The sequence below is a fragment of the Callorhinus ursinus genome, unplaced genomic scaffold (assembly GCF_003265705.2).
Source record: "Callorhinus ursinus isolate GAN/ISIS: 27379988/994484 unplaced genomic scaffold, GSC_fseal_2.0 scaffold16, whole genome shotgun sequence".
In the NCBI taxonomy this organism is placed as follows: Eukaryota; Metazoa; Chordata; class Mammalia; order Carnivora; family Otariidae; genus Callorhinus; species Callorhinus ursinus.
Genome location: NW_027397078.1, coordinates 8166434 through 8184740, shown reverse-complemented (window position 1 = coordinate 8184740; position 18307 = coordinate 8166434). Strand labels below are relative to the sequence as shown.

At 38.0% G+C, this 18307-nt stretch overlaps 1 protein-coding gene across 6 annotated transcripts in view; it reads left to right on the top strand.

The window, feature by feature from the left end:
* USP9X (ubiquitin specific peptidase 9 X-linked) overlaps positions 1-18307 on the top strand; it is a 157007-nt gene that overhangs the window by 116033 nt on the left and 22667 nt on the right. For all 6 annotated transcript variants that reach the window (XM_025857855.2, XM_025857856.2, XM_025857853.2 and 3 more), the window contains exons 27-33: positions 4064-4172; positions 4396-4542; positions 5320-5466; positions 6428-6650; positions 9397-9617; positions 12277-12467; positions 17261-17434. In XM_025857855.2, coding sequence (XP_025713640.1) covers positions 4064-4172; positions 4396-4542; positions 5320-5466; positions 6428-6650; positions 9397-9617; positions 12277-12467; positions 17261-17434 — 1212 coding nt within the window. The remainder of the gene's footprint in view (positions 1-4063; positions 4173-4395; positions 4543-5319; positions 5467-6427; positions 6651-9396; positions 9618-12276; positions 12468-17260; positions 17435-18307) is intronic.

Sequence of the window (18307 nt, the reverse complement as noted above, 5' to 3'; positions counted from 1 at the left end):
TAATTTCCTTGAAATTCAAAAAGTCCTTTGACAGGATCCCCCCCCCATAAGATTGTGCTTGTTACCTCCTTGAAAAGACTTGATCATCATGAGATAACCCCGTATTTGAAGAAAAATAAACAGGTTGAGTGAGTCTGGTTCTATTTAATAACACGTCAGGGGAGAGGGGAGAGGAAAGATGATTATCCAAAGAGTTTTAGGGAAGTCAAGCCCAAACGTAGCAAATGTTTTGTTCTGTATTGATTTTCAAATCTTCAACTAAATTAGGAACTTACTTCACTTTCTTGGCTCCTAAGTATTAAGGAACTTGGTTTTACAGGTTTTCTGCCCTCTACAGACCTTTATGAAAATTCCCCCTTATAGGAAATTAGAACCATTTCCCTCCTTTTCCTGAAACTTCATAGAATGAAGTAAAGTTCTGTAGACAATACTTTATCTCATTATGCCTCTGTTCCCTTGTCTTCAACAGCAGAAAGGGTCTTCTAAGATCAAGATCTTTTTGAGCTTTAGATATCTGATTTTCTTCTCTGACTGGCCCTCACCCCTCTCTGCAGGTTCAAAGGCCCTTATATCCGGTTTGCAAGAATTTGACAGCAAACCTGACTTGAACATGAATTGTTGGCATTACCTTTCTAAAATCTAAATCCCCAAACACATCCAGCCCCAAGGATTTCAGATGCAGGATTGTGGCCCTGCATAGAGTTTATACTTACATAATATTACTAACCAGTATACCTGTGTACAATGCATTTCCCAGGTATGCTTTCTCCCTTAATTCTGTAGCAACTCAGAAGTAGACTGCTGCTGGCAGAACTAAGGCTGAAGTTACAGGACAAGTCCTGCCTCTTGAGTTCTAACTTTTACCACAAGGTTATACTCTGTATAATTATAATCCATGAACAAATTAGTGTGAGTCCCCACTATGTGCTTAGCAGTCAAAGTCCAAAGTCAAATAAGATAGTTCTTGCACTCAAGGAACTTTGAGAGAAAAATTGGTGTCATAAGAGGCAAAGTACTGTAGGAGTTAGAAGAGGAGTAAGTTACTTTCTACCTGGAAAGAGCAGAAGTGAAGGTTCTATGCAGAATGTGACAAGTGAGCTCAGGTTTGGGTAAGACTTACATGTGCATACAAATGGAAGATGGGCACTGGCGGTGCTCCCCCTCAACCTCAGTCCCCATTATGCTGTTTTTACTTCTGTATTGTTGGACTCCATACACTTTCCTCCTCCTCATACTGTTTCTACCCTCGTCTAAACAACCAGCATCCATTGCCTGGACAACTGCAATATCCTTAATCTTCCCACCGCAGTGCTGCACCACTAAGGTATTACTGCAGACAGCATGATCTTTGCCAAGCATGATCATGTTGTTTTCCTGGTAAAAAGTCTTTCTATGACTTCCCATTGCCTTTGAATTAAATCTAAACTTTAAATTTGGCTTATAACACTCCACAATTTGACCCTTGCTGCGTATAAGTTTCAATTTCGATGCCACATTTCCTGGTAAGTTTTTTGGAAAGTCTCCCAGACCTCTGTTTATATTAGTTGAGGTCTGTTTCTACATCATAACGTTAAACTTACTGTAATCACTCACAATTGGATTTAAATTCCTTTAGGAGGCTGTGTTTTTTCCAGCCCCTTCTAGCACCTGTTGCCATATACCCTACCTATTCAGTTCCTTTATGTTACCTCTCATTGATGAAGACATTTGAGTTTGCCACCCCTGGCGTAGTGCTTTCAGAGAAAAGCTGAGTAGTCTGGTTTGATGTGTGAAAGAGGAGTACAGGATAATACTGTAAAGGAGATTAGTGGGAGTCAGTTTACAGAAGGCCTTTGATGCTAAGACCTAAGTAGTGTTCGATTTTAATATGGTAGGCAGTCCTGTTGGTAAATAATTTAGCAAGTACCTATTATGTATCAGGCGCTATCCTAGCTACTAGGGATATAGCAGTAAACAGAACAGAATGGCAGCCTTCTTGGAGTCTACAAACTAAAGGAGGTGGGGAGTCGGAAGGGGCAGACTTGTGGGAAAATACATAGTTAGGTTAGTGATAAATGCTATGGAGAGAAAGCAGGGAAGGTGACAAGGAGTAGTTTGGAGTCAATAGAGTTTAGTTTTATATAGGATAGAGGAGGCCTTCTAAGAAGGTGACCTTTAAACAAAGCTCTGAAAGAGGAAGGTAGTGATCCATGCAGATAATGGGGGAAGCATGTTTTAAGCAGAAGGAACAAGAGATGTAAATGTCCCGAGGCAGGAATATGTCTGATGTGTTAAAGAACAGCAAGGAGACCAGTGCGGCTGGAGCAGTGAGTGAGGGATGGGCAGCTGTAGGAGATGAGGTCAGAAAGTTAACAGGCAGCCTGTTAGGATTTTATAGATCATTCTAACAACATGGATTTTTTTTTTTTTTTTTAACCATGAGATGGGCATCCCATTGTAGGATTTTGAGCAGAGGAATGGTGTGCTGAGTTACTAACATTTTGAGTTTATTCTGGTTGCTTTGTTGAGAATAAGTTCTAGAGTGTCAGGAAAAACAGACTTTTAATCCAAATAAAAGATGACCGTGGCTGGAAGTATGGTAGTATTAGAGGTGGTGAGAAATGAGATTTTGAGTATGTCATAAAGATACAGGCCACACGATTTGTAGATAGGCACGTGTTTCTTTGAAAGCATCACAGAAGTCTATATGTATGAGGGAGATTTCATCAGGAAATGACAAATACTATGTAGATCCCTACTTTATTTGGGCTGCATATCTATGTTTTACAAAAATAAAACTAGGACAGTGTAAATGACATATACCTTTGAAAATCTAATAAAAGTTATGGACTTGCTCCCCAGAAAACTTAGGTACTCCTGACTTCAATTTACTTGGGTTCCATCACATTTAACCCACAAGGCTTCTAAAGTCCTGGTTTGTAAGACCATGTACAGGTTTCTAGAAACCTAGAAACATCCAGGAGGGAGGTTAGTACACAAAGCGTATGCTGTCAAGTCCTTTACACTGAGCTATAAATTTGGTTCTAAGCTCTCTTGTTGGCTAACACAAAGACAGAAACATGATAGTTTTCTGTGAAATGTAGTTTGCCATGTCTGTAAGACACACAGATGCTTAGCAGATACTTGTTAAGCATCTCCCTGTATGTCAGGCGTTTTCCAGGTGTCAGAAACTCTGGCATCAGCAAAGCCCTGTCCTGAAAGAGCTTACTTTCTAGTGGAGACAGACCACTATCTTACAAACAGCATTTGTGCATGTGGTAACTGAACTGATTCTTAGCGTGCTATTATACATCGGTCACTGTTCTAGATTCTTGAGGCACAGTAGTAAATAGGTGATGTCTCGAGCCTCTTGGACATTTGCTCTAGTGAGATCTATATAGTATATAATTTTTTTTAAGGATTCATAATTGTCAGGTAAAGTTCTCAGTAGTGGGACCAGAGACAAGTACTTCCGAGGGTCATCATAATACGGTGGTTTTCGATCTTTAGTGCACATTAAAGTCACCTGAAGGATTTATTAAAACACAAGTTGCTGGGTAGCAGCCCCAGTATTTCCGATTCAGCAGGTCCAGGATGGGGCCTGATAATTGACATTTTTAACAAGTTCCTAAATGATGCTAATGCTGCTGATCTGGGGACCATGCTTTGGGAACCACTAGTATAATAAAAGGGACATTGCAGCATTATCCTTACTGTAATTGCAACAGAATTCCTACAGAGTTGTTTGCTCTGGAGCGCAATGAGTAAAAATTCTGTGGACGGCCCAAAAGATGTGTAAAGCTCACTGTAGGCCATCTTGTATCCAGTAGAGGAGTTCCAGTTTGTTCCCTCAAACTCTTCTATGACAATTTGAGGTTATAGTTCTTGCCATACAGCCTACCGTTCATCTGTCCTGGGTTGCTGGCTTCAGGGGGCGTTACCTTGTATCCTTGTATCCTTACTTGTAATTCACCCTTAATCCACCGCACCCCTCCCCCAAAGAGAGACCAGTGTTGGAAACTTTTCTTTTTTTTTTTTTACTTTGTGCAAATAATATGTTAAATGTGAACCATTTTTATTTCAGAACCGTTCGCCAGGTGGCACAGGAGCAGTTCTTTTTAATGTGCACCAGATGTTGCATGGGACACAGGCCTCTACTTTTCTTCATTACTCTGCTCTTTACCGTGTTGGGGGTGAGACATTTTTAAATATGCTTCTCATTGTGATTAATTCTTTAAACAGGCATTCAGGAATTTATGGTTTTAGCTTATATTCAAGTTATAACAGCCTATATTTATTAAATATTCATAACTTCCCATATTATTTTAGTCCTTTACTCTAGTTAACTCTAGGTTTTTAAAAAGTGGCTTCTGAGCATGGACATGTGAATTCACGTTATTCTACCATTGTTTTCAGAGCACAGCCAGAGAGAGAGCTAAGCATTCAGGCGACTACTTCACCCTCTTAAGACACCTTCTTAATTACGCTTACAATAGTAATATTAACATACCCAATGCTGAAGTTCTTCTCAATAATGAAATTGATTGGCTTAAAAGAATTAGGGTAAGTTACCTTTAATACTGTGTTTATTGTATCGATAAATAGTGTTTTATTGATAGTTTGTTGGTTAAGTGAAAAACACCAAAGAGTAATAAAAAGGACCAAAGAATATACTCTGTGATGGTGGTTCTTGGTAACTCATGATTCACAGAATGAATGCATAGCTAGTTTTGTAAAATGCTTTGTTTTACTTGAAACTTGAAATACTGATTTCAGCCTCTTCGATTTTATAATCTTGGGCCTTTTTGCAAATTTTCATCTTCTAAAATGTTTGAATTGTTCTCATCAAAACTCTGTGTGTATAGACTAGCACTTAACTCCTGATGTTAACACTGGATATTCTAAGAATTGTATGAGAATTTATTTCTGAAGAGATTCGTAGCATTTATAGCCCTCAGAAAGTTCTGAAGAGAACTTCATCCTGCTTAGAAGGGAAAGCTTTGGCAAGAAACAGACTCTTAACTATAGAGAACAAACAGATGGTTACCAGAGGGGAGGTGGGGAGAGATGGGGGGGGTGGTGATGGGGATTAAGGAGGGCACTTGTCATGATGAGCACTGCATGATGTGTGGAAGTGTTGAATCACTGTATTGTACACATGAAACTAATATTACACTGTATGTTAACTACACTGAATGATTTTAAAAAATAAAGTTTTAGAAAAGAATGGAAAGGTTTGGGGGAATTACCTCATGTGTGTCTAGTTCTCGAATTGTGGCTCCTCTCTCCCTCCCTACCTCCCTTCTATAAGTTAGGCATTTGTTATTTTTTCTTTGGCAGGATGATGTTAAAAGAACAGGTGAAACAGGTGTGGAAGAGACGATCTTAGAAGGCCACCTTGGGGTAACAAAAGAGTTACTGGCCTTTCAAACCCCTGAGAAAAAGTATCATATTGGTTGTGAAAAAGGAGGTGCTAATCTCATTAAAGTAAGTTTTGTCCGAAACTAGATACTGTGACCTCCTAAATGCTTGTTACCAAATCTGTCTGGTTGGTTTATAATATCATGTCTTTGGTGTATTATCTTGACCTTTTCTGCCTTCTGCTTTTTAAGAATCTTTATAGAGGTTACAGTAATTGTTTAAATACAGTTTCTAAATTTTGTATGTAAATAAAAGTACTGTGTATTTAATATAGTAAATACACACTATTGAATTTTTTTTTTATTTAGAAAATCTGAATTTTTCACTTCATCGGTCTACTTAAAACATGACAGACCTGTTTGTGAGACTGCATCTTGTTTATCCTATTTCTTTAGTGACTTTCTTCACATGTGTGGTAACTCAAGGAAGCAAAAAGTATCATTTTAGTACATATTTTTATTCAAAATTAGTTTTGGTATACATATGATTAAAGGAGTAAACATGGGGCACCTGGGTGGCTCAGTCAGCTAAGTGTCTGCCTTAGGCTCAGGTCATGATCTCAGGGTCCTGCTCAGTGGGGAGTCTTTCTCCTTCCTCTGCCCCTTCTCCCCTCCTCCCTGCTTGTGCGTGTGCATGCTCTCTCTCTCTCTCTCTCTGCTCTCAAATAAATAAATAAATAAGAACTTCTAAAAAAATAAAGGAATAAATTTATTTAAAATGTTAAGTGCTATAGTCAACTTGCTGTTGATAATCAGAGAAATTTGGTATATTACAGTAAATAGTGTTTAGAAGTGGGATCCTTTTATTAGAAAATCAAGTACATTTTCTCAGATGTAATGATATCTTTACTTCTGACAAGTAATTTAACATTATTTCCTTCTAAGAGACATTTCTTTCCTTAAAAAAAGATAAATGTATACAACACACACACACACAACTTGGTGTGTCATACTTATAAATGTTACAGAAATATAACTAACATACATATGTAATTGCTAATATGTAATCCTTTTTTCTTCTCTTGTAGGAATTAATTGATGATTTCATCTTCCCTGCATCCAATGTTTACCTGCAATATATGAGAAACGGAGAGCTGCCTGCTGAACAGGCAATTCCAGTCTGTAGCTCCCCAGCTACCATTAACGCTGGTTTTGAGTTACTTGTAGCATTAGCTGTTGGCTGTGTGAGGAATCTCAAACAGATAGTAGATTCTTTGACTGAAATGTATTATATTGGCACAGCAATAACTAGTAAGTATACTAAAATACAGTGTTGTGATGACAGATAATTCTCTAATTTGTTCAAATTCTATTTTCCTAAAAATTTCTTTTTGGTAAACATCTTCAGTTCATGTTTTTCTTTCAGCAACTACCTTAACATTTGTAGGAAATGGATGTGTAATTTAACACCATTACAAGCAAAGAGCCTTGATGTAGAAAATTTTTCAAGTGTTTGTTAAATGTCTTCCTGTAAGGGGTTTGAGTATTTAGCAAATTAATTTCATCTCAGTCAAACCTGGAATAAAACCCAAACTACGGAATAATAAGTAGTCAAAAGAAATGCCAGAGTTTAAATTTAAAACTCGAGTTGCATGCCTTGGAAAACCTTTTCAGGCTCTTATTCAAAAGCTCTTTTTTAATATTATTTTCATATGAGCTCAAAGAAAATCTGGTTTTTAAAGATTAGAATATGAGAAGATAACATTCTAGTGCATTTTATGTCCTCAGTTACTGCTCACATGAAGCCCTTGAGATAGACTGTAGACCAGATCATACAGATCTGGAACTGAAGCTCCAAAAGGATGGGGGCAATATCAAATGACTGGAAAAGCAGAAATAAGAAATCAAACAAATAATTTAAGAGAAAACCAGTGTTTATCTACAAAGTTTAAGGATGTAATTGTTAAATATTTAAAAACATGTGAAATTATTTTTTGGTATGTTGTATTTCAGAATATAAGGACATTTTTAATAACATTTTAGGAGATTCTGATTAAACTGCTTAAAAGGTTAGACCTAGCTATTTATTTACCAAATCTATATGTAGTAAGGTGGGGGTTTTGTTTTGTTTTAACCTAAAGAAGAGTCTTTTGTTTGTTCAGGGTTCTTGGTTGGTTTTTCAACAAATCCACACATTTATTCATTTACTTTTTCTTTTTTAAGATTTTATTTATTTATTTGACAGAGAAAGAGACAGAAAGGGAACATAAGCAGAGGGAGAGGGAGAGGAAGAAGCAGGCTTCCCGCTGAGCAGGGAGCCCGATGCGGGGCTCGATCCCAGGACCCTGGGATCATGATCTGAGCTGAAGGCAGACGCTTAACCTGACTGAGCCACCCAGGCGCCCCTATTCATTTACTTTTCAATAAGCTTATCCCCTCGAGGGGTACGATATCACACAGATTCTGTGTCCAGTGGCCTTAGCAGGAAGCTTGCTTTGGAATTTGGCACGAACTATGCCACTGCTTCCATGGGCATGGGTAACCTTTCCCCATATTCACCCAGTTTTGTTCAGTTTGCCACTGGGAGTCACTGTGTTGTCCTTTGCTTTGTACATGGGAGCACATCTCTTGCCCAGATAAAATTGTTCCGGCTCAGGCGATCATCACCTTCAACTTTAAGATGAGTTGTGTTCTCACTCTGGTTTTGGAGGACCCCACTACTAGCCAGCAAAAAGTGGCCTTGGACACAACCCTCCAGATACATTTGCTGTTTCACAAGTCGTGTTCCAGGTATCCCTTCACAGGCTTGAAGATGGCAGAAACAGGAAGGCTGCTTGTTTTTTAAGTAGTACATTTACGTGGTAAAAGTTTGAACTACCAAAGAAGCTACATACTAAAAAGTACGTTTCCTGCCCATTTTAGTCCCAGCTCCCATTGGATAGCTGTAACCATTATCATCAGTTTGTGTCTTTCCTTCGAGCATTACTGTATGGAAAATCCACATACAAAATCTTTTTGGTTTAGTTGTTTTTGTTTTTAACCATGGATTGGCATATTGTATACACAGTGTCTTCACTTTGTTTTCCCCTTAATATATCTGCAATTGTTCCCTATCGGCACATACATGTTTGCCTAATTCCATTTATTGGCTTATATACTTTTCAATTTAGTATACTATATTTAACCTGTCCTTTATACACTGTTTACAGGTTTATACTAAGTAGAGGGAGACATACGGTGATTTAGAATTCTCCCAGAACTTTCAAATCCACTATTTCATTAGCCCCTCAAAATAACATTGCAGTTATAGGCAAAGCAACTATTACTCTTAATACATTTATTACAACAAAGGAAACAGAAGCTTACCTGAAGGTGAAAGAGTTGGTAAACAACAGAACCTGGATATGAACCCCAGGTGGTCCTAGGATGCTTTAAAACCAAACAAGCTCTATGATACGTTGGTGTATTTATATTAACATTATATGTCAGAATGAATCTGAAAACACTTTAAAAAAAACATACAAAAGTAGAAAAAAATTATGACTAAACAGTAAAACTAAAAGTAAAATGAGCACATAGAGCCTGGTTGGCTTAGTGGGTTAAGCGCCTGCCTTCAGCTCAGGTCATGATCCCAGAGTCCTGGGATTGAGCCCCCCATCAGGCTCCCTGCTCAGTGGGGAGCCCGCTTCTCCCTCTCCCTCCGTCGTTCTCCCCCCCGCCCCGCCCCGCTTGTGCTCGCTCTCTAATAAAATGTTTAAAAATTTAAAAAGTGAGCACATAGAAATTAGCGTTATACCATCTCAGGAGATTGCTTCTGACATTTCTGTAGAAGCAACACCAGGTAAGACACGGGTTTTCAAATGGTGGGATAAGAACCCCTATAGTGCAAGTTGCTGCATCCCTTCAGTTTGTTGAGGGGGAAACACACTCAGTGTACTGCTTCAGCTGGCTGGAAAAGTAGTGGAATTGTTGGTAATGTTAATTTATCAGCTTAATAGAGCTAAAAGTGTACAACATGGTTGTGTTCGTGCTACAAGAATCTTTTCCCTTCTCTCAGCTTGTGAAGCACTTACAGAGTGGGAATATCTGCCACCTGTTGGACCCCGCCCACCTAAAGGATTTGTGGGGCTGAAAAATGCTGGTGCTACTTGTTACATGAATTCTGTGATTCAGCAACTCTACATGATTCCCTCCATCAGGAATGGTATTCTTGCAATTGAAGGCACAGGTAGTGATGTAGATGATGATATGTCTGGGGATGAGAAGCAGGACAATGAGGTAAATTTTTTTTAGCATTTCTGTTTTCTGTTTGAAATTCTGCTACCAGATACTGTCATTCTCTCTTACAAAATGTTGTACTTTCGTTGGACTTGTTGATGTATATTTGAAAATAAAGCTAGAGTCTCCCAGCATGGACTGCTATGTCTTGACATAATCTAGTGCTCACTAGCTACCAGACTTTATACTATAGTTAATTTTCATGGTGGTTTATATGTTTTTAAAGCAGCAGTTCACATACTCCATTTTTTGTGTGAAATGTTTAATATAATTTGGAGTTTGCATAATGATAAGGATCTTCCATTTTTATAACAATTTAAATTACATTTTCACTTTTCTACTGATACTTTTAAATTTATCTCCATTAATTTATGCTAAGTTGTATACTATGCCAGTTTCATTATCTGTGTTTACTTTTAGGTTACTTTTACATTTGCCCCAGATCATAGCTCTTCTTGCTTAAGCAACAAACTTCTCTCTACTTCAGATATCACGTAGTCTTGTGACAAAATTTAGGCTCCCTACCAAGTATCCACTGCACAATAAAGCTATGGGAAAGTTTGGTTGTAGGTGGTGGATCAGATTTGACATAACTATGGTATAGCTCTTAAGAGAATATTACAAGACTTAGCTGTGGTCATGTTTATATCCATCCTGTATTTCTTTGTTTTTATTTTATCTTTTCCTGTTCATGTTGTTGGTGAGAACTGCAGGGAGTAGCCAGAATGTGTTCTAATTGTAAATATCTTCAGTGGTTCTTTCCTCCTTGCCCCTCTTCAGTCACCACAGCTATTTGCTCTGAGGTAGTTTAATACTTAACATGGCTTCTGAAACATACTTGTCCCAGTTCTTTCCCAGATCTACTGAACCGCATCATCCCAAGGGTTAGGGTCTAAGCATTGTTTAATTTTTTAAAAAGCTTCATAGTGGGGATACTTTACACCTATACCCGATTAAGAACCACTGCTCCGAGTGGAAATTGAAACTGAAATTCTGGTTCTGTAGCCCATCGCATCTCTGGGATGTTGAGGGTAAGCACAGGGAGAGATAGCTAATTACATTGGCAAGAAGTAAACAAGGCAGACAAAATATGATACAATTTCAAATAAGATGTCCCACGTTTGCTCTCAATGGTACCTTCTGCTCTGTGTTGTCTCAGCACGCCACTGCACTTGTGGGGTTTTTTTTGGTTCTTTGCCTTTGGCCTTTGTTCTTGTTTCCATCCCTGGACAGAGAGTTTCTCATGGACAGGGACTGGATATTCTGTTTCTGTATCAAAGGTCTCTGGTACCACAATTCTCTTTCCATCTCTATGAATTTGACTATTCTAGGTACCTCATATAAGTGGAATCATACCATTTTTGTCTTTTTCTGACTGGCTTATTTCACTCAACATAATGTTCTCAAGGTTTGGCCATGTTGTAGCATGTGTCCAGGTTTTCTTCCTTTTTAAGGCTGAATAATATTCCACCGTGTGGACAGACCACGTTTTGTTTATTTATCCATCAGTGGATGCTTGGGTTGCTTCCACCCTTTGGCGATTGTAAATAGTACTCTCATGAACATGGGTGTACAAATCTCTCTTCAGGACCTTTCTTTCACTTCTGGGCATATATCCAGAAATGGAATTGCTGGACCATGTAATTCTTTAAGGGGGACTGGTCCACAGTGGCTGTACCGTTTAACATTTCTCCCAACAGTGCACAAGGGTTCCAGTTTTCATTTTCATGAGGTCCAGTATGTCTCATTTTTCTTTCATTAGCTGTGCCTTTGTTGTCCTAGCCAATAAATTACCACCTAATCAAATGCTGTGACATTTTTACCCTATGTTTTCTTTTAAGAATTTCTTAATTTTAGCTCTTGCTTTCAGGTCTTTGATCTGTATTGAGTTAATTTTTGTATGTGGTGTTAGAGAGGAGTACAACTTTATTCTTTTGCATAAGGATATCTAGTTTCCCCAGCATCATTTTTTGAGGAGTACTACTCTTAATATGCATATTTCATTCACAGTTCTGAGCACCTCATAATCCTCCCCACAGCCACACATCCCCATGAGGAAACCGAAGCTTAGAAACGTGAAGTAGGGACACCTGGGTGGCTCAGTCGGCTCTGAGGTAGTTTAATACTTAATGGATTCTGAAACCTTAAAAAGGTTAAGCATCTGCCTTCAGTTCAGGTCGTGATCCCAAGGTCCTGGGATTGAGTCCCGCATCAGGCTCCTTGCTCAGCGAGGAGCCTGCTTCCCCTGCTTGTGCGTGCATTCTCTCTCTCTCTCTTAGTAACACTATCGATCAATCAATCTTTTAAAAAAAGAAGCAGCGTGAGGTAGCTGACCTGCTCAGAGTTAGCCAGCTTCTCAGTGGCAGCGCCTACACTGGGGTCCAGTTCCGTCTGTGTTAAACAACACACTCTACTCTGCTACGTTGCCTTTATTATCTACCTTTCCAATATACAGTCAGGGTTATTCCTTTATGACAACTCTTCTGTGAAATGGTGGAGATAAACACTTACATTGTAAATTAAAATTTATAAATTGGAAGTTAAGTGCTTTGAAAATAAGAAACAGAAATACAAATGATTAATCATTTGTTCACTAACTGGTGCTTGTCTCAACATACTTTAAAGTTGGATTAATGTATTCATATTTTTTCTTTTCTAGAGCAATGTTGATCCCAGAGATGATGTATTTGGATATCCTCAACAATTTGAAGATAAACCAGCATTAAGTAAAACAGAAGATAGGAAAGAGTATAATATTGGTGTTCTAAGGCACCTTCAAGTCATCTTTGGTCATTTAGCTGCTTCTCGACTACAATACTATGTGCCCAGAGGATTTTGGAAACAGTTCAGGTAAACTGTAGACAGTAATAGGGATACTGCTTAAACCTTTATGAACATCTCTGTACACTAACATTAAACTTATAAAATACATGTTGGAGGGTATCTTTATGTTTAATATTTAAGCAGTAGTACCGTTGACCCTGAAGAACATTTGAATTACATGGGTCCACTTATACACGGAATTTTTTTCCCCCTGATGAATACAGTAAAGTACTTTAAATGTATTTTTCTTTTCCCTGTGGTTTCTTAATAACATTTCCTTTTCCCCAGCTTACTGTATTGTGCGAATACAGTATATAATACATAAAACATACATGTGGTAATCGCTTTTTTATGTTATAGATAAGACTTCCAGTCAACAGTAGGCTCTTAGTAGTAAAGTTTTAGGGAGTCAAAAGTTATAGGCAGAGTTTCTACCACAGGGGTTAGCTATAATAAACTTTACTTCTTAGTGTTTTTCTCTTATTGTCTTCAAAATCAGGTAGAAAGTGTCATAGTTTGGAGAGGCAGCATACTTCAGTCTCTTAAGATGTTAATAATTTTTTATTTTGAGGGCACCTGGGTGGCTCAGTCAGTTAAGCGTCTGCCTTTAGTTCAGGTCACGATCCCAGGGTCCTGGAATCCAGCCCTGCATTGGGCTCCCTGCTCTGCGGGGAGTCTACTTCTCCCTCTTCCGTTCCCCCTGCTTATGTTCTCTCGCTCTCTGTCAAGTAAATAAAATCTTCTTTAAAAAATAATTTTTATTTTGAAAACTTCTCACATTCAGAGAAGTAGGGAGAACCATGTGAGCCTTTTATGTATTCATCCCCCGGCCTCAGCAGTTGACGACTCATGCCCAGTTTTGTTTAAACTACATTCCCATCTACTTTCCAGATTGTTTGAATCAAATCTCACACGTTTCCATCTATAAATAATTGCAGTATGTATCTCTGATGGCTTTTTTTTTTTAAACATAACCATGATACTATTACCATGTCTTTTAAAAATCCTTAATATCCTTGTCAGTGTTCCGATTTTCTCAGTTATTTTTTACAATCTGTTTTTTTGAAATCGGGATCCATATGAAGTACATACACCTCAAATGTTGATGACTCTCCTCTATTCTCATCGTTTTCACCCTTGCAGCTTGTTGGGGGAAAAGTAGGTAGTTTACCATGTAAAGTTTCCCACCATCTGGATTTTATTGATAGGATCCCTGTGGTATTTTTTATTTTCTTTTTTTCCTCAGTCCACTGTATTTCCTATAAATAAGGAGTGAGATTTAGAGACTTGATGAGATCGAGGCGTTTTTCTCTCTTTTTTTTTTTTTCTGAAATGATAGGCAAAGCTTTATAGACGGTAAGTTTACATCTATAGGGAGAGGTACATAATGTCTGTATCCCATGATCACAACCATTGACATTATTGACAAGAGTATTTCACCAGGGGGGCGCCTGGGTGGCTCAGTCGGTTAAGCGTCTGCCTTCGGCTCAGGTCATGATCCCGGGGTCCTGGGATCGAGCCCCGCATCGGGCTCCCTGCTCAGCAGGAAGCCTGCTTCTCCCTCTCTCACTCTCCTTGCTTGTGTTCCTGCTCTCGCTGTTTCTGTCAAATAAATAAATAAAATCTTAAAAAAAAAAAAAAAAAAAGAGTATTTCACCAGGGTTACAGAATGGTGGTAGTCTCATTTTATCATTCTTGCATTTACTAGCAAGAATAAATCTACCTACAAACAACAACTTTGCTATCCTGATGTACAATTTTCTAGGAAAGATGGGGTAAATACCTTTTTTTAAAATTAAAATTCTCAGTTATATCTTGATCTTTTATTAAATTTTACTTTTTTAAATCATTGCCTATTATGTGTCATGCACTGTACTAAAATACCACAGTACAACCACTTAATTCTTTTTACCGTTTATGAGAAAGGCTCTAATCGTTCATAGCAGTGGGTTTTTAAATAATACTCCTCGGAATCTCTTCAAGGTCTCTCCCAGTCAGCTGAGAGCAGGGGAAGCAGAGGGTCACCTGACACTGCCACCCTGCGGGGCTACCTTCCCTGCTTCTATGGAGCAGCTTCCCTTTTCCCTAGGGATGCTATTTAGATTTCTTTTGAAACCACCACTTTAAAGTATAATGGCTTTCCTGTGAACTCAACCATTTAAATTCCTCTGATTCCCCTAACCAGGTCCCCTGCTTTAATCCGCACTACTGGCTTGCATGCACCACCCTCCTTCCCAGCTCTGCTTGTACTCTTTCTTTCTATCCCATCACCTGGCACACCCCTCACCCTCCTCTCTGTTCCAGTTCTATCTTACCCCAGTTTGTCCCATCTCTGCCATAAGGCTTTCAGCATTTCTCTTCTTCCTCTTCCAAATTACTCTCACACTTTTTGTTTTTCTAGCTTAAAATTTGTCATTCAGTTACAAATAGTTTTCTCTCTCACAATACATTTGCATTTTTTATTTCTAAATGACTTCCTGTGCCTAGTGGAGCTTCCAGTTTATCTAGACTAGTACTTCTGGATGATTTTCGCTTTAGACACACAATATACTCCTAATACATGTGGGTTAGTGAACCACATTCCCCACCCCATGCCCAATTTTTTATTTTGAAAAATTTGAAACCAACAGAAAAGGTGACGAATTAGTATAGTGGTCACCTTTTATGTTACACTCTAAACAGATTTGACAGTTGTTAACATTTTGCCAGGCTTGCTTATATGTATACCATTGGCCCTTGAACAATGTGGGGCTAGGGGCATTGATTCCCCTCACACTTGAAAATCCACATATAACTTTTGATGCCCTTAAAACTGAACAGCCTACTACTCTTGACTGGAAACCTTACCAATAACATAAAGTCAATTAACATTTTGTATGTTATGTGTATTATATGTATAGATTACATGTAAGAATACATTCTTACAATCAAGTAAACTGGAGAAAAGAAAATGTTATAAAAATCATAAGGAAGAGAAAATACATTTACAGTACTGTACTGTATGGGGGAAAAATCCATGTATAAGTAGATTCATAGTTCAAACCTGTGTTGTTCAAGTGTCAGCTGTACTTGGGTTTTGATTCTTCTAAACCAGTTGATAGTTGTAAACATGATACTTGACCCCCACATACCTACATGTGCTTCAGTATGTATCCGCTAAGAATAAAGACACTTTCCTACTTATATATAATACCATTACCACGCTTGATGAAATTTAATGTTGATTTAAAATGCCTAATGGGGTGCCTGGCTCAGTCAGTAGAGCATGCGACTCTTGATTTCAGGGTCGTGAATTTGAGCCCCCACATTGGGTGTAGAGATTACTTAAAAAAGAAAAGGAATGAAAAATAAATTACCTACCTCTAAATATTTTTAAAAAATAATAATGCCTAATACTCATCAGTGTATATTCTGATTTCCCCCAAAATATTCTTTGTAACTTTTTTTTTTTACTCTCAGACTGGTATCCTGAAAGGAATCAAAAGAATTTGGTTGTTACCTCTTTAGTTTTCTTTAAAAAAATCTCCCTAACTTGTCATGACTTGTATGGCACTGAAATTTTTTAAGAGCCTAGATTGGTTGTCTCGCAGAACGGCTCTCATTTTGATTTGTGTGGTTATTTCCTCATGATTAGATTCAGGTTAAATGTTTTTGGCAAGAAAACCACAGTAGGTGGTGTTCCGTGCTTCTCATTGCATTGCATTGGGAGATACATGGTATCAGTTTGTCTGATTATTAGTGATATTAACTTGTGTCTTAACAGATCTGTTCATCTTTTCCCTTTTGTAATTAATGGTTGACTACATGTCTGAAAGTATGGGGACTCGACCATAATCTGAAAATTAATAGAATGGATTGGTGTCATTTCCAATAATGAAACAAGTTGGTTTTAACAAATACGGACATATTTTATTTTAAACTCACTGTATCAAATTTAAGTCAAATATGATTGGGCACCTGGATGGCTCAGTCGGTTAAGCGTCTGACTCTTGATCTCAGCTTGGGTCTTGATCTCAGTTGTGAGTTCAAGCCCCACGTTGGTCTCCATGGAGCCTACTTAAAAAAAAATTTTTTTTTTAATATAATACATAGTTAGAACGAGATTATTTGCTACATAGAAAAAGTGTTACAAAAATTGATCAGAAGACATTTCCTCTAGCATATTTAAAATACATGTGTCATATCTCTCACTTAGAATGCATTCATACTTCTTTATGTCACTCTAAATACAAAATTAGATTTCATTGATAGTTTCCAGCAGTGCCTAGGATTTTAGCAGTTAGTTCTCATTTTTTTGGTATACACAATTGATAGTTTATTTTCTCAAAGTTGATTTGTCTAACTTAAGTCCTCAGATTACTCAAAAGAGATGAACTCCAAAGTTAAAGCTTTCTCTTTTCATTTGGTAAAAGCAATTTAATTCAGAGTAAATAAATCTTGGCGCTGTATCTATAACCTGAAATTTAAGCAACATGAAACAAAGATTATAACACCTGCATAAGAGTGAGATCCACCAGGTAGTGTTTTCATCTAGATTGAAAATGCATGTGTACCAGGTTACCTAAAGCAACCGCCGGTGCTGGAGCCATGGTATCCATCAGCCACGCCAGCAGTTTGATGGTGACTCTTCCCCACTGGAGCTCTACTTGTACTGTGGGCCTCGCTTTCTTTCTCACTGCACTCTATACATAAAGAACGTTTACTTTTTTCTACTTCCTCGTGTAGTTGAGGGGGGAAAAATCTGTTTCTATATTGTTATTTGTGGTTGTATTGCTTTTTTTCCTGAGAAAGTACTGTATTTTATTCCATTCATTTCTTAGGCTTTGGGGTGAGCCTGTTAATCTGCGTGAACAGCATGATGCTTTAGAGTTTTTTAATTCATTGGTGGATAGTTTAGATGAAGCTCTGAAAGCCTTGGGACATCCAGCTATGCTAAGTAAAGTCTTAGGAGGTTCCTTTGCTGATCAGAAGATTTGCCAAGGCTGCCCACATAGGTAAGTGCTGATTATATGTTTAAAGTTCTACTGTTTATTTATAAGAAAAATAAAATATTTATTAGTAGTTATGTACAAAAGTGGAGTATGCCACCAGTTTAACTATATACCTGAGACTGGATGAATTATATACTGTGCATACCTTACTTAACTGTTGTGGGTTCGGGTTTTGTGTGTGGTGGTGGTTTTCGTGGAGGTTTTTGTTTGTTTTTCTGGTTTTGGGGGGTTTGGTTTCATCAAATAACTTTCGGCTCCTCTTTTATGTATGATCATTACTGGGGAAATCAAATGGCATTTTGCATATATAGCTTACAGGTGTTACTCATAAATTTGCCCTTTATCTCAGAGTTAAAGCAATTAAAATATTACAAATACATTAAGCTTAGAAGATGACGGACATGGAGTACAATTTCCATATATAAGTGAAATAACTAACTTTTAAAATAGCATTGATTGTGATCATTATCCTTAAGGTATCTTTTCAACAAAAAACATAGCAAGAGTTGAGTGAACAAATTGTGTTTTTGACTTAAAAAGGAAATTGATTAAAGGACTCTTATTAAAGGGGCGTCTGGGTGGCTCAGTCGTTAAGCGTCTGCCTTCGGCTCAGGTCATGATCCCAGATTGAGCTCCGCATCAGGCTCCCTGCTCTGCGGGAAGCCTGCTTCTCCCTCCCTCTCTCCCTCTCCCCCCTCCCCCTCTCCCCCTCCCTCTGCTTGTGTTCCCTCTCTCTCGCTGTGTCTCTCTCTGTCAAATAAGTAAATCTTAAAAAAAAAAAAAGACTCTTACTGAAAATAGTTAACTATTAAAATTCACTACTAGTAGATACAGGGTTTATGCCTATTACATGGAAGTTTTACTTTGGAATTTCTC